The sequence below is a fragment of the Carlito syrichta genome, unplaced genomic scaffold, assembly GCF_000164805.1.
Source record: "Carlito syrichta isolate Samal-C Ts95f unplaced genomic scaffold, Tarsius_syrichta-2.0.1 Scaffold143017, whole genome shotgun sequence".
NCBI classification, from domain to species: Eukaryota; Metazoa; Chordata; class Mammalia; order Primates; family Tarsiidae; genus Carlito; species Carlito syrichta.
In genome coordinates, this window is record NW_007087113.1 from 79,778 (window position 1) to 92,147 (window position 12,370).

The 12,370-nt window shown below is 54.3% G+C and overlaps 1 protein-coding gene across 1 annotated transcript in view; it reads right to left on the bottom strand.

Annotated features, from left to right (window-relative positions):
- Positions 1-12,370, bottom strand: part of CACNA1A (calcium voltage-gated channel subunit alpha1 A) — a gene marked incomplete at both ends in the record, with an annotated part of 213,447 nt that overhangs the window by 79,074 nt on the left and 122,003 nt on the right. Inside the window, 7 exons of the mRNA XM_021708598.1 lie at positions 7-252; positions 1,366-1,472; positions 5,372-5,448; positions 5,610-5,727; positions 9,733-9,805; positions 11,093-11,224; positions 11,387-11,499. Of these exons, the coding sequence (XP_021564273.1) occupies positions 7-252; positions 1,366-1,472; positions 5,372-5,448; positions 5,610-5,727; positions 9,733-9,805; positions 11,093-11,224; positions 11,387-11,499 (866 nt within the window). The remainder of the gene's footprint in view (positions 1-6; positions 253-1,365; positions 1,473-5,371; positions 5,449-5,609; positions 5,728-9,732; positions 9,806-11,092; positions 11,225-11,386; positions 11,500-12,370) is intronic.

Consider the following 12,370-nt stretch of genomic DNA (forward strand, 5'->3'; position numbering starts at 1 on the left):
GCGGGCTCCGCCGCGCGGCTCTTGTTGGTGTTGTTGTTGCGGTTCTCCTGCGGGTCCACCACCAGCGGCCGGTCCAGGTGCGTCTTCATGTCGGGCCGCAGGTGGCGCGCGTAGGCGGCCTTCCAGCGCTCGTCGGGGTCCAGCTCGCCGTAGAGCGCCTCGCGGCTGGCCAGCAGGTTCTGCTTCCGCATCTCGCTGGTCCGCTGCTCCCACACGGACTTGGCCGGCTTCTGGAGCCTCTGCTGCTCCTTCCTGCAAGCGGGGCGCGGGTCAGGGCCCTTCCCGCCCCGGCTCACGGACGCTGCAGGGCTCCCACTGACTCGGAGCAAAGCCCCAAGTCCTCCCCACAATACGAGCTCGAGGCCCCTCTGTCCCCTGCTCAAGACCCCTCCAGGGCTCCCACGTCCTCCCCATGGCCCACAAGGCTCTGTGCAAAACCCCACGTCCTCCCCAAGGCCCACAAGGCTCCGCTTCATCTGTCGCCTCCTCCTTGCTTTCATCTCCTCCCTATTCACTTGTCTCTTCCGGCCTCACATGAGACACGTCCTGCCGCAGGGCCTTTGCATATGCCCATGCAGATGCATAGGCACCAACCAGTCAGAAGCAAGGCCCCCGGGGGGACCAGGCTGAGGACTGGTTCACGCTGCCTGGGATACTCTTCCCCCAGGCCCCCCATGGCTCCTCCCTTACCTCGTTTGGGTGGTGTCACCAAGGTGACACCTTCCCTGGAAACAGTATTTGAAATTACAACTTTCTCCACTTCCAGCATTCTCTACACCCCTTCCTTGTTTTATTTTTCTCTGTAGTTCTATCAACTACTAACACAATCTAGAATTTACTTGTTTACCTCGATATTTATTGTTCTCCCTGACTAAAATAGCTAAATAAAAGTGGGACATCCTTCCCTTCCAACCAAGTTAATGTAGTGAGAACAGTGCTGGGAGTATATTAGGTGCTAACTACAGGCTGGAGTGCAGTGGCACAATCACAACTCACTGTAGCCTTTATCACCTGGGCTCAGGTGATCCTTCTGCCTCAGCCTCCTGAGAAGCTGGGACTACAGATGTGTGCCACCATGCTGGGCTAATTTAAAACATTTTTTGGGTAGAGACAGGGTCTTGCTTTTTTTGACCAGCCTAGTCTCAGACTCTTGGCTTCAGCCTCCCGACGTGTTGGGATTACAAGTGTGAGCCACCACACCTGGCCTCTAACTAAATATTTATTGAGTGAACATGGGTGGGAGGGCAGAGTTATCACTTCCTAAAGCTCATCCCTATCAGGGACCATCCACTTGACCATATCTGTGACTGGGACAGTCTGGAGGCTGAAAGTTGAGGTGGCATCCCAGGGACTGAGGGAACTTACACAGTTATGGACATGTTGGCTGCAGACAGAGGACTCACTTCTGCCACCTCCTTGGCTTTCTGGAGGGCAAGTTTCTGGTTGGCTGCTTCCTCCTCTTCTTGTTCATCCTAAAAGGCATATAAGACCACTGTTCATGAAACATGAACGTGGCCTTGGGGCCTCACTTCTGACCCTATTGCTAAACAGGGACAACACTGGAAATAATATAAATAACAGCAACAACAAACAAGTTTGGCCTGTGCGTCAGAGCATCAACCAAGGCCCCTGGATGGACCAGGCTGACCGATGGTGAAGTGTACTGCCACCCCCTCCATGTTCAGGGTTGGCCTGAGAGCCAACCAATCAGAATGGGCCGACACTGTGGGCAGTGTATGGCTACTCCCTCTAGGTACAGGATTGACCGGAGTGCTGACCAATCAGAACGGGTCAACATTGGTGAAGTGTACCGCTACTCCCATTATGTACAGGATTGGCCCGAGTATTGACCAATCAGATCGGGCTGACACTGGTGAAGTGTGCTGCTACCCCCTCCATGTATAGGATTGGCCTGAGTGGCGACCAATCAGAATGGGCCAACATTAGTGAAGGGTACTACTACCCCTTCTGTGTACAGGATTGGCCTGAGGGTTGACCCATCAGAATGGGCCGACTTTAGTGAAACTACAGCTACTCCCTCCATGTACAGGATTGGACTGAGCACCCACCAATCAGAACCCAGTCCTCCCAACTGGCTGGAGCCAACGTTGATGAAGTGTACTGCTACCCCCTCCATGTGCAGGTTTAATGTCCAGCTCACGTTAGCCCTATTTTATTTTATTTTTTTGAGTTGGAGTCTCACTCTGTCACCCAGACCAGAGTGCAGTGGCTGCTCCCAGCCACTGCAGCCTCAACCTGCTGGGCTCTGGCGATCCTTCCACCTCAGCTTTCCAAGTAGCTGGAACTACAGGCGTGCGCAACCATGCCCAGCTAATTTTTTGATTTATTGTAGAGATGAGGTCTCGCCAAGTTGCCTGGGCGGGTCTCGAACCCGCAGGCTCAGGCAATCCACTCACCTCAGCCTCCCAAAGTGCTGGGATTACAGGCTGAGCCACCGAGCCTGGCTACTTTAGCCCTATTTTAACACACAGCCGGAAGATGACACAGGGAAAAGAGTCCCTTCCCTTCCTACAGTGAAGATTTTCCTACACCCTGTCTCAACGGGTTGGAAAGCAAAGATTCTCCTCCCACTGGACTTTCTGAGCCATTTGAACTCTGAACTGACCTGCAAAAAACACCAACTAGCCCCAAACAGGACAGTCTGGTGGCCCAAGGCCCAGGTCACGAACTGCCAGGAGCCCCCAGAAGGAGAATCAGGAGAGGAATCTATTCCCAGCCCCATGATGGGGAGGTGGGGGAGGGGAGTACAGGGCACCGGGGCTGCTGCCAACTGCCCAGGGCGCTGCCTGCTGGTGGTTAGGTTCAGAGAGGAGGAGGATGGGGGAAGACGTTTTAAAAATACATACAGAAAAAGTCGTTTTTGGACTTTAAATCCTTCTTCAGCCTTCATGCGGGGCCTCATTCGTATAACAGAAAAGCCAACAAAGAAAAAGCAAAGAAAAAGAAACGAGAAAGAAATGGCCAGAAACAAACCCGCCCCTAAGAAAGGTCATGCCAGAGGCAAGACCGCTCTCCCCCTGCGCTGGGGATCTCAGGTGGGAAGCAACCTTGCCACCTTGGAAATGGTCGGATCAGGATACTGCTGGGCACTCCCCAGGGGTGGGACCCAGCTGGCTGCCCTGCTCCTGCAAGACCCTCCTCCCTCCTGGCGCCATGTCCAGCATTTCTCAGAGCCAGGCCCCTGGACCACCTACCTCAGAGACACTGAGAATGCAGATCTGCAGGCCCCTCCCAAATGAGTATGAAACACACTCAAGCAACTGGTGCTCAGTGATTAAGAGCACATGTCCCAGACCCAGACGGCCTGGGTTCAGATCCCAGCTCTGCCACTTACTGCTGTGTGGCCTTGGGCAAGTCTCTTAATGTCTCTGCGCCTCATCTAAAATGCCAACTCTCCCCGACTTTCCTTAGTACATCTTTCTCTTTAGTGCTTATCACCATCTGACAAGCTATGTAGATATGTATATGTTTCTGAGCTGGGGTCTCACTGTGTTGCCCAGGCTGAAGTGCAGTGGCACAATCATGGCTCACTATAGCCTTGAGCTCCTGGGCTCAGGCAATCCTTCTGACTCAGCCTCCCGAGTAGCTGGGACTACAGGTATGCATCACCACGCCCAGCTAGTTTTTTAATTTTTATTGTAGGGACAAGGTCTCACTATGTTGCCCAGGCTGGTGTTAAACTCCTAGGCTCAATCAGTCCTCCTGTCTCAGCCTTCCAAAGTGCTAGGATGACAGGTGTGAGTCACCGTGCCTGGCCTTGACAAGTTATATATATTTTTAAAATGTATCTTATTTCTTAACTCTCTCCCTGACTTGCATCCCTCCTCCATGAAGGCAGGGACTTTTGCCTGTTTTCTTCACTGTGGTGTCCCTGGCTCCTCTTAGACCAGCGCATTGGTCACAGTAGGTGCTCAATAAATGCTTACTGAAATGATGCCATCTATAAAATGGGGCTCAGAGAACTTGACTCTTTTTTTTTTGAGTTGGAGTCTCACTCTGTCACCTAGGCTGGAGTGCAGTGGCCGCTCCCGGCCACCGCAGCAGCCTTGACCTGCTGGGCTCCAGCGATCCTTCCGCCTCAGCCTTCCAAGTAGCTGGAACTACAGGCGTGCGCTACCACACCCGGTTCATTTTTTTGATTTATTGTAGAGATGAGGTCTCACCAAGTTGCCCAGGCGGGTCATGAACCCGCAGGCTCAGGCAATCCACTCACCGCAGCCTCCCAAAGTGCTGGGATTACAGGCTGAGCCACCGAGCCTGGCCGAGAACTTGACTCTTGAGTTTCCACGAGGATAGAGATTAAAAATGCACCCGGGGCTTAGCAGGGTGCCTGTCACATATTAAATGTCCAAGAAATACTTGTGGAATACGTGGAGGAGAGAATGTGGGTATGGGGGGGTGTGCACCTCCCAGGATGGAGATGATCTGGGCTCCCTCCCCACTCCCCTGTCGCCCCCAGCCCTTGAGGATGGCGCTCTTGGAACCTGGAGGAGCTCATGGCTGCATCAGCTCCTGGCTCAGTCATGCCAGCCAGCACCAGAGTGGCCAGGCCCATGGCTGTCTGCTTGGATGGGCGGAGCCTTCCGTTCCCCCACTCCCCCATCGGAGCTGGGGCCAGGAAAGACTTTCTCCCTCCTGCCGAGCCAGCAGATGGAGGGTTGGCACCATCCACTCAGTTTGGTTCAGTTTCACGAGCATGTCCTGAATGCCTTCAGGGCCTGCGAGGCTGCTGGGGAACCCAGGGCCGGCAGGAAGACCCCGTGCTCGTTAGGGTTCTCTTAACTCGACAGGCTCCCTGGGGAGAGGTGGAGGGCGGACTGTGGCAAACTCCTGCCACGCTGGGTTTGGCCAACAGGAGGCTATGGGTGGGAGGCCAGGGAGAGAGGGAGGTGGCGGCATTTATTGCTTCATCTGTGCTTTGCCAGGCCCCGGTCCTCTGAGGTCACGGGGCCTGTGACAGCCCTGTTGACTCGGCTGTAGCTCTGGCTGGGTTCCCGTGACACCACTCCCTGCTCCATCCTTTTGGACCTAGGTGGCAGCAGTGCCCGCCAGGCCGGGGGCGACACCACTCCTCAGAAACCCTGCCCATTCCCCATCAACCTCCCTTTGGGGGATTTGCCATCTGGTTCCTGCCGTGACCTCGCTGCCTTCCCGTGTCCTGCCCCTGTGGCTGTAAAACCAGCGTGATTGGGGATGGTCTGTTTCTGGTGGGGGGGGGAGGTAGGGGGCTAGAGGTGCCTTCACCCTGCGTGGTTTACCCAGGGCAAAAGCACTGATCGTCTCCCCACCCCCACCCCCATCCTGATCTGCCATGGCAGGTGGTAGCTTTGCCAGAGGAATACTCTCCCACCGCCTCCACCTTGGTGAGTTCCTGGGCGTTGGCCAGGTTGTCCACAGCGATGGCCAAGAACACATTCAGGAGGGTGTCTGCAAGCGTCTGAGTCAGGGAACGTGGCCATTGAGGGGACAGCGCTTGGACCCTGGGTGCCTGAGTACCCCGATCCCCTTCCTCATTCCCTCCGCCACCCCCTCTCCACCAGAGGCCCAGGCCCGTCTCCACCCCTTCCCCATGCCCCCACGAAGGATACAGTTGCCGAACAGCGTCAGGACGATGAAGTAGATGGAGAACACCATGCCTCCCTGCACGCCCCCCTGGGACTTGATGCCATCGTACATGACCTCATTCCAGTCTTCGCCCGTCAGGATCTGAAAGGGGAGGAAGAGACACACAGCCAACCCCCCTCTCAGCTGCGGGCCCCTCGGAGAGGTAGCTGTGGAGCTGGAATCGTCCACCCCGTCCCCACGCCCAGGGAGTCTTCAACAACCCTGACCGGTGTCCAAGGTCAGACTCTGGGTCGGCTCCTCCTTGGCTTTGGTCTTTGTGAGAGGAAGGGGCTGTCCTGGCAGTGAGGGCTCTTAGCCTGACTTCTAGGAAAATGAGACCCTGTGGAGGGGTCATAAATCTTCCTGTAACTCTGTCTTGTTATGGACTGGACTGTGTCCCACAAATTCAGGAAGCCCTGACCTCCAATGGGATGATATTTGGAGGTGGTGCCTTTGGGAGGTGATTAGGGTTAGGTGAGGTCCTGGGGAGACACTCTCACAATGAGATTAGTGCTCTCATGAGAAGAGGAAGAGAAGCCAGGCGTGGTGGCTCAGGCCTGTCATCCCAGCACTTTGGGAGGCTGAGGAGAGGTTTGCCTGAGTCCAGGGGTTCGAGACCAGCTTGGCAAGACCTTGTGTCTACAATTAATCAAAAAATTAGCTGGGCGTGGTAGTGCATGCCTTTAGTTCCAGCTACTTGGAAGGCTGAAGTGGAAGGATCGCCTGAGCCTAGCAGGATGAGGCTGCGGTGGCCGTGAGTGTTCCACTGCCCTCCAGCCTGAGTGACAGAGTGAGACTCCTACTCAAAAAAAAAAAAAAAAAAAAGGAAGATGAAGAGAAGTCAGAGCTCTCTCTCTTCACCATTGACTGAGGACTCAGTGAGAAGGCAGTCATCTGCATGCCAGGAGGAGAGCCCTCGCTAGGAACTCACCCTGCTGACACCTTAAGTTTGGACTCCCAGCCTCCAGAACTGTGACAGATACATGTCTGCTGTGAAGCCCCTCAGACAAGGTTATTTTGTTATGGTAGCCTGCACAGACCAAGAAGGCTTTTCATATGAACTACATTCCACATATGGTCACAGAGATGATTAAACCAGCTACTGTGTGGAAAGCACACATGCAGCACAGGGCCGGCTACATATGGGGTCGGCCTTGGCAGACCCTGAAGCAAGGTTTCAAGGGCAAGTGGTTTATCTAGGAGGCGAGCTCAGGAAGCACCAGCAGGGGAGAGGGGACGCAAGACAGGGAAGGGGAGGTGAGAAATAAAGGAAAGCTTCCACCATAGGCAACCAGGACTCAGTCCCGCCAGGAAGTGATGGGAGTCACCCCACCTGAGGGTGAGGAAGCTGAGGTGTTTATCAATCAAGGGCTGCTCCTCTGGGGGTGGAGTGTGTGCCAAATATCCATTGGTGCTATTGGACTGCTGTGTCCTGGGGCAGGGACCAGAGAAAGCCTCAGGCAGAGGAATGAGGTGTCAGCAGAGTTTTTTGCTCAGGCTGGAGTGCAGAGGAATGATCACAGCCCACCACATCCTTGACATTGTGGGCTCATGCAATCCTCTCACTTCAGCCTCCAGGGTAGCTGGGACTACAGGCATGCACCACCATGCCCGGCTAATTTTTAAATTTTTTTGTAGAGACAGTATCTTGCTACACTGTCCAGACTAGTCTCAAACTCTCGGGCTCAAGCAATTCTCCCACCTCGGCCTCCCAAAGTGCTAGGATTACAGGTGTGAGCCACCATGCCCAGCCTCCCTCTTTCTATCCAAATTTCCATGAGATAAAGTAAATGTAAAAGAACTCCAAAAGTGTCAGTCTGCTAAGGCAAGGTCTCCCAGCCTTGGTCCTGTTGATATTTAGGGCCAGATCGTTCTCTGTGGTGGGGATTGTCCTGTGCACTAGGATTCTGGGCAGCGTCCCTGGCCTCTACCCGCCAGATGCCAGTAACACACGCCCCTACCCAGTTGTGACGACCCACCATGCTTGCAGACACTGCCACTGTTCTAGGGGACAGATCACCCTTGGGTGAGAACAACCTCTGAGCTACAGACATATGGGTACGCTGGGCACAGTGGCTCATGCCTGTAGTCCCAGCACTTTGGGAGGCCGAGGTGGAAGGATCATTTGAGGCCAGGAGGTTGAGGCCAGGCTTTGAGACCAGCCTGGGTAACAGTGAGACCCTGTCTCTAACAAAAAATCCCCAAATTAGCTGGGTTTGGTGGCGTGCCTGTAGTCCCCGCTACTTAGGAAGCTGAGGCAGGAGGATCACCTGAGCCCAGGAGGCACAATTGTGCCACGGCACTCCAGCCTGGGCAAGAATGAGACCTCAACTAAAAAAAAAAAAACAAAAAACATATGGGTAGTTATCAGTGCTACTAATAATCACACATGCAGGGGCTTGGAACTTTCCCTCATGGATGGCTCCCTCTCCAGCCCTTGCCTGGGGGGGGGGTCTCATTTAGAAACTGCCTCCCCAGGAAAAGGGGAGTGAAGTCACATTCTCTGTGCACACTCTGTCCCCCAAAAGAAAAAGAGTCCACAGGTGAAGCTCTGGAGGTCCTGGCTGGACCTTTCCCAACCTCAGGAAATCATGTGCCCACCTGGATGCAGAAGGTAAGATGGGTTTATGGCTTGAGGTCAACCTCCTTGCCTTAAAATATGAGACTGGGATGTCTTCAGATTTGGTGAGTATATTCATCATGCCTTTTTTTTTTTAAGGGTCTGGGTCTTGTTCTGTCATCCAGGTTGAAGTGCAGTGACTTGATCATAGTCCACTGCAGCCTCCACCTCTTGGGCTCAAGTGATTCTCCTCCCTTGGCCTTCCGAGTAGCTGAGGCTATAGATGTGTGCCACCATACCTGGCTAATTTTTTTTTTTTTTTTTTAGTTTTTGTAGAGATGGTGTCTCACTATGTTGTCAGAATGGTCTCAAGTTCTTGGCCTCAAATGACTCTCCTAACTTGGCCTCCCAAAGTGCTGGGATGACAGGTGTGAGCCAACGCACCTAGCCAATGCCTCTTATTTTCTGTATTCTGATGCATCTGGGGCCTTGCTGACCCTGGAGGGACTTCTAGGATTAGCCAATTCCTAGAAATAGTAGCCATGAGCTTTCTTTTCTTTTCTTTTCTTTTTCTTTTGAGTTGAGTCTCACTCTGTCACCCAGACTGGAGTGCAGTGGCCAGGAAGGTATCAGCGATCCTTCCACCTCAGCCTTCTGAGTAGCCGGAATTACGGGCATGCGCTACCATGCCCGGCTGATTTTTAAAATTTTTACTGTAGAGATGAGGTCTCGCCAAGTTGCCCAGGCGGGTCTCGAACCCGCGGGGCTCAGGCAATCCACTCACCTCAGCCTCCCAAAGCGCGGGATTATAGGCTGCGCCACTGAGCCTGGCTGAGCTTGCTTTTCAGATGCAAACCAACCAAACCAGACTCCACGTGCCAACTACTTCCCTTCTTGGGCTCTCACAGTCTGGGCCTGCCATCAACACCCCAGGGCCAGGTACCAGCTAGAGTACGAGGGGCACCCTAGAGCCTGTGGAAGTGATCCAAGTTAGCCAATCCTAAACCTGCTTACGCTGCCTCGCCCTTTCCTTCCATGGAAGCCACCATTAAGGCTCTTACCCGCATCTTCCCACCTTCTGCCTCCTGACCAGCTCAGCGTATCCTTGAGTGGTCCTGCATGGAGTAGCGTGCCCCCCAGTTGGGATCTCTGAGTAGCAAACTCTCTCTTCCATGACACTCATCTCCTGATCGGTTGGCCTCACCATATCTGAATAATAATACAATCTGTGTTTTGTTTTTTTTTTTGAGTTGGAGTCTTATGCTACCATTCCTGGTTAATTTTTTAAAATTTATTATTTAGTGTACAGTCGAAGCCTTGTCAAGTTCCCTGGGCTAGTCTTGAACCCACAGGCTCAGGCAATCCACTCACCTCAGCCTCCCAAAGGCGCGGGATTACAGGCTAAGCCACTGAGGCCAGCTACAATCTGTGTTTTAAGGCAGTGTGAAAAGGCCCGGTGGAATTCAGGGGAGCCCCTCAGATGTGGAACAGACGCTTGCATCTTTGACACTGAGAGGTCAGCCCATGGGGCCGGGTGGAGGCCGTACCTGAAACACCGTCATTATTGCTGCTGGAAAAGTATCGAAGTTGGTAGGAGGAGTCCCTTCATCGAAATTAAACCTGCAGGGAGGACATGGACATTTTACGTTGGCCCCACCCCAGGTGCTTTGAGGACTCAGCTCAGCATCTCATCTCCATGGAAATGCCTCTATCATCTCTGATCCCAGGACACTCTGGGTGGTACCCAAGGTCCCGCCCCAGGTGCGCTGAGGGCTCAGCTCAGCATCTCTTCTCCATGGAAATGCCTCTATCATCTCTGATCCCAGGACACTCTGGGTGGTACCCAAGGTCCCGCCCCAGGTGCGCTGAGGGCTCGGCTCAGCATCTCTTCTCCATGGAAATGCCTCTATCATCTCTGATCCCAGGACACTCTGGGTGGTACCCAAGGTCCCGCCCCAGGTGCGCTGAGGGCTCGGCTCAGCATCTCCTCTCCATGGAAATGCCTCTATCATCTCTGATCCCAGGACACTCTGGGTGGTACCCAAGGTCCCGCCCCAGGTGCGCTGAGGGCTCAGCTCAGCATCTCCTCTCCATGGAAATGCCTCTATCATCTCTGATCCCAGGACACTCTGGGTGGTACCCAAGGTCCCGCCCCAGGTGCGCTGAGGGCTCAGCTCAGCATCTCCTCTCCATGGAAATGCCTCTATCATCTCTGATCCCAGGACACTCTGGGTGGTACCCAAGGTCCCGCCCCAGGTGCGCTGAGGGCTCAGCTCAGCATCTCCTCTCCATGGAAATGCCTCTATCATCTCTGATCCCAGGACACTCTGGGTGGTACCCAAGGTCCCGCCCCAGGTGCGCTGAGGGCTCAGCTCAGCATCTCTTCTCCATGGAAATGCCTCTATCATCTCTGATCCCAGGACACTCTGGGTGGTACCCAAGGTCCCGCCCCAGGTGCGCTGAGGGCTCAGCTCAGCATCTCCTCTCCATGGAAATGCCTCTATCATCTCTGATCCCAGGACACTCTGGGTGGTACCCAAGGTCCCGCCCCAGGTGCGCTGAGGGCTCAGCTCAGCATCTCCTCTCCATGGAAATGCCTCTATCATCTCTGATCCCAGGACACTCTGGGTGGTACCCAAGGTCCCGCCCCAGGTGCGCTGAGGGCTCAGCTCAGCATCTCTTCTCCATGGAAATGCCTCTATCATCTCTGATCCCAGGACACCCTGAGTGGGACCCAGGGCCCTGGCTATCTGGGTGATGGTAATGGACATCCAGGCCTCAAGGAAGGCAGCCTGCAGGGTGGAGGGTGGGGTGGGCCTTTGGATGCCCTGAGTGGGGGTGGGTGGATGGGGGAGGGCAAACCCAACCCCAGGAAAGTAGAAGTCAGACGTTCTGCCGAGGACTTACTGGCCGCCAAAAAGCTGCATTCCCAAAAGGGCGAAGACCACGATGAACAGGAAGAGGAGGAACAACAGGCTGATGATGGATTTCATGGAGTTGAGGAGAGAGACGACCAGGTTTCGGAGAGAGGCCCAGTACCTGCCGGCAGAGGCCGGGCGAGGGGTCAGGCCAGGCCAGGGAGGCAGGAGCTGGGAGTCAGCCACAAGGCACGAAGCGGCCTTCCCAGCTTCTTGGAGGTGGCTTCTCCACCGCCCCACACCCCCAGCCCTGTCAGAAGGTCCAGGAACCCCAAAGACTTACTTTGTGACTTTGAAAATACGCAATAACCTGAGAGCTCGTAACACGCTGATTCCGAAGGATGTGCCGGGTTTTATGACGGCCCAGATGACCTCAAAGATGCTTCCAATGATAACCTAGAGCAGAGGGCCTGGCGTTACGTCCAGGGATGGTGTCTGGTCTTCAGTGCTTGCAACATCTTCCAGGCTTGAACCTGGCAGGAACCCAACCCAACCCCCACCTCCAAATGGAAGCAGGGTGAAGATCCCTGGCTCTTCATTGATTCATTTGTTCATTCATTAGAGACAGGGTCTCACTCTGTTGCCCAGGCTGGAGAGCAGTGGCACGACCATGGCTCACTGCAGCCTCTATCTCCTGGGCTCAAGTGATCCTTCTGCCTCAGCCTCCTAATTAGCTGGGACTACAGGCACATGCCATCTCGCCCAGCTAATTTTTAAAATTTTTGTGTAGAGATGGGGTCTTGCTATGTTGCCCAGGATGAAGTACAGTGGGCAATCATAGCTCACTGTAGCCTCAAACAATCCTCCTGCCTCGGCTTTCCTAGTAACTGGGACTACAGGCACACACCACCATGCCCAGCTAATTAGAATAATTTGTTTTGTAGAGATGGGGTCTCGCTATGCTGCCCTGGCTGGCGACTGGTCTCGAACTCCTGGGCTCAAGCAAACCTCCCACCTCAGCTTCCTGAGTAGCTGGGATTATAGGCTAACCCATTGATCATGCCTGGCCTTTTTTTTCTCTCTGTTTTGTATTGGGATTTCACTCTGCCACCCAGGATGGGGTGCAGTGGCATGATCACAGCTACTGCAGCCTCAACCTGCTGGACTCAGGCAATCCTTCTGTCTCAGCTTCCTGAGTAGCTAGGACTGCAGACGTGTGCCACTATGCCTGGCTAATTTTTTAAAAATTTATTGTAGCCGGGCTCGGTGGCTCAGCCTGTAATCCCGCGCCTTTGGGAGGCTGAGGTGAGTGGATTGCCTGAGCCCA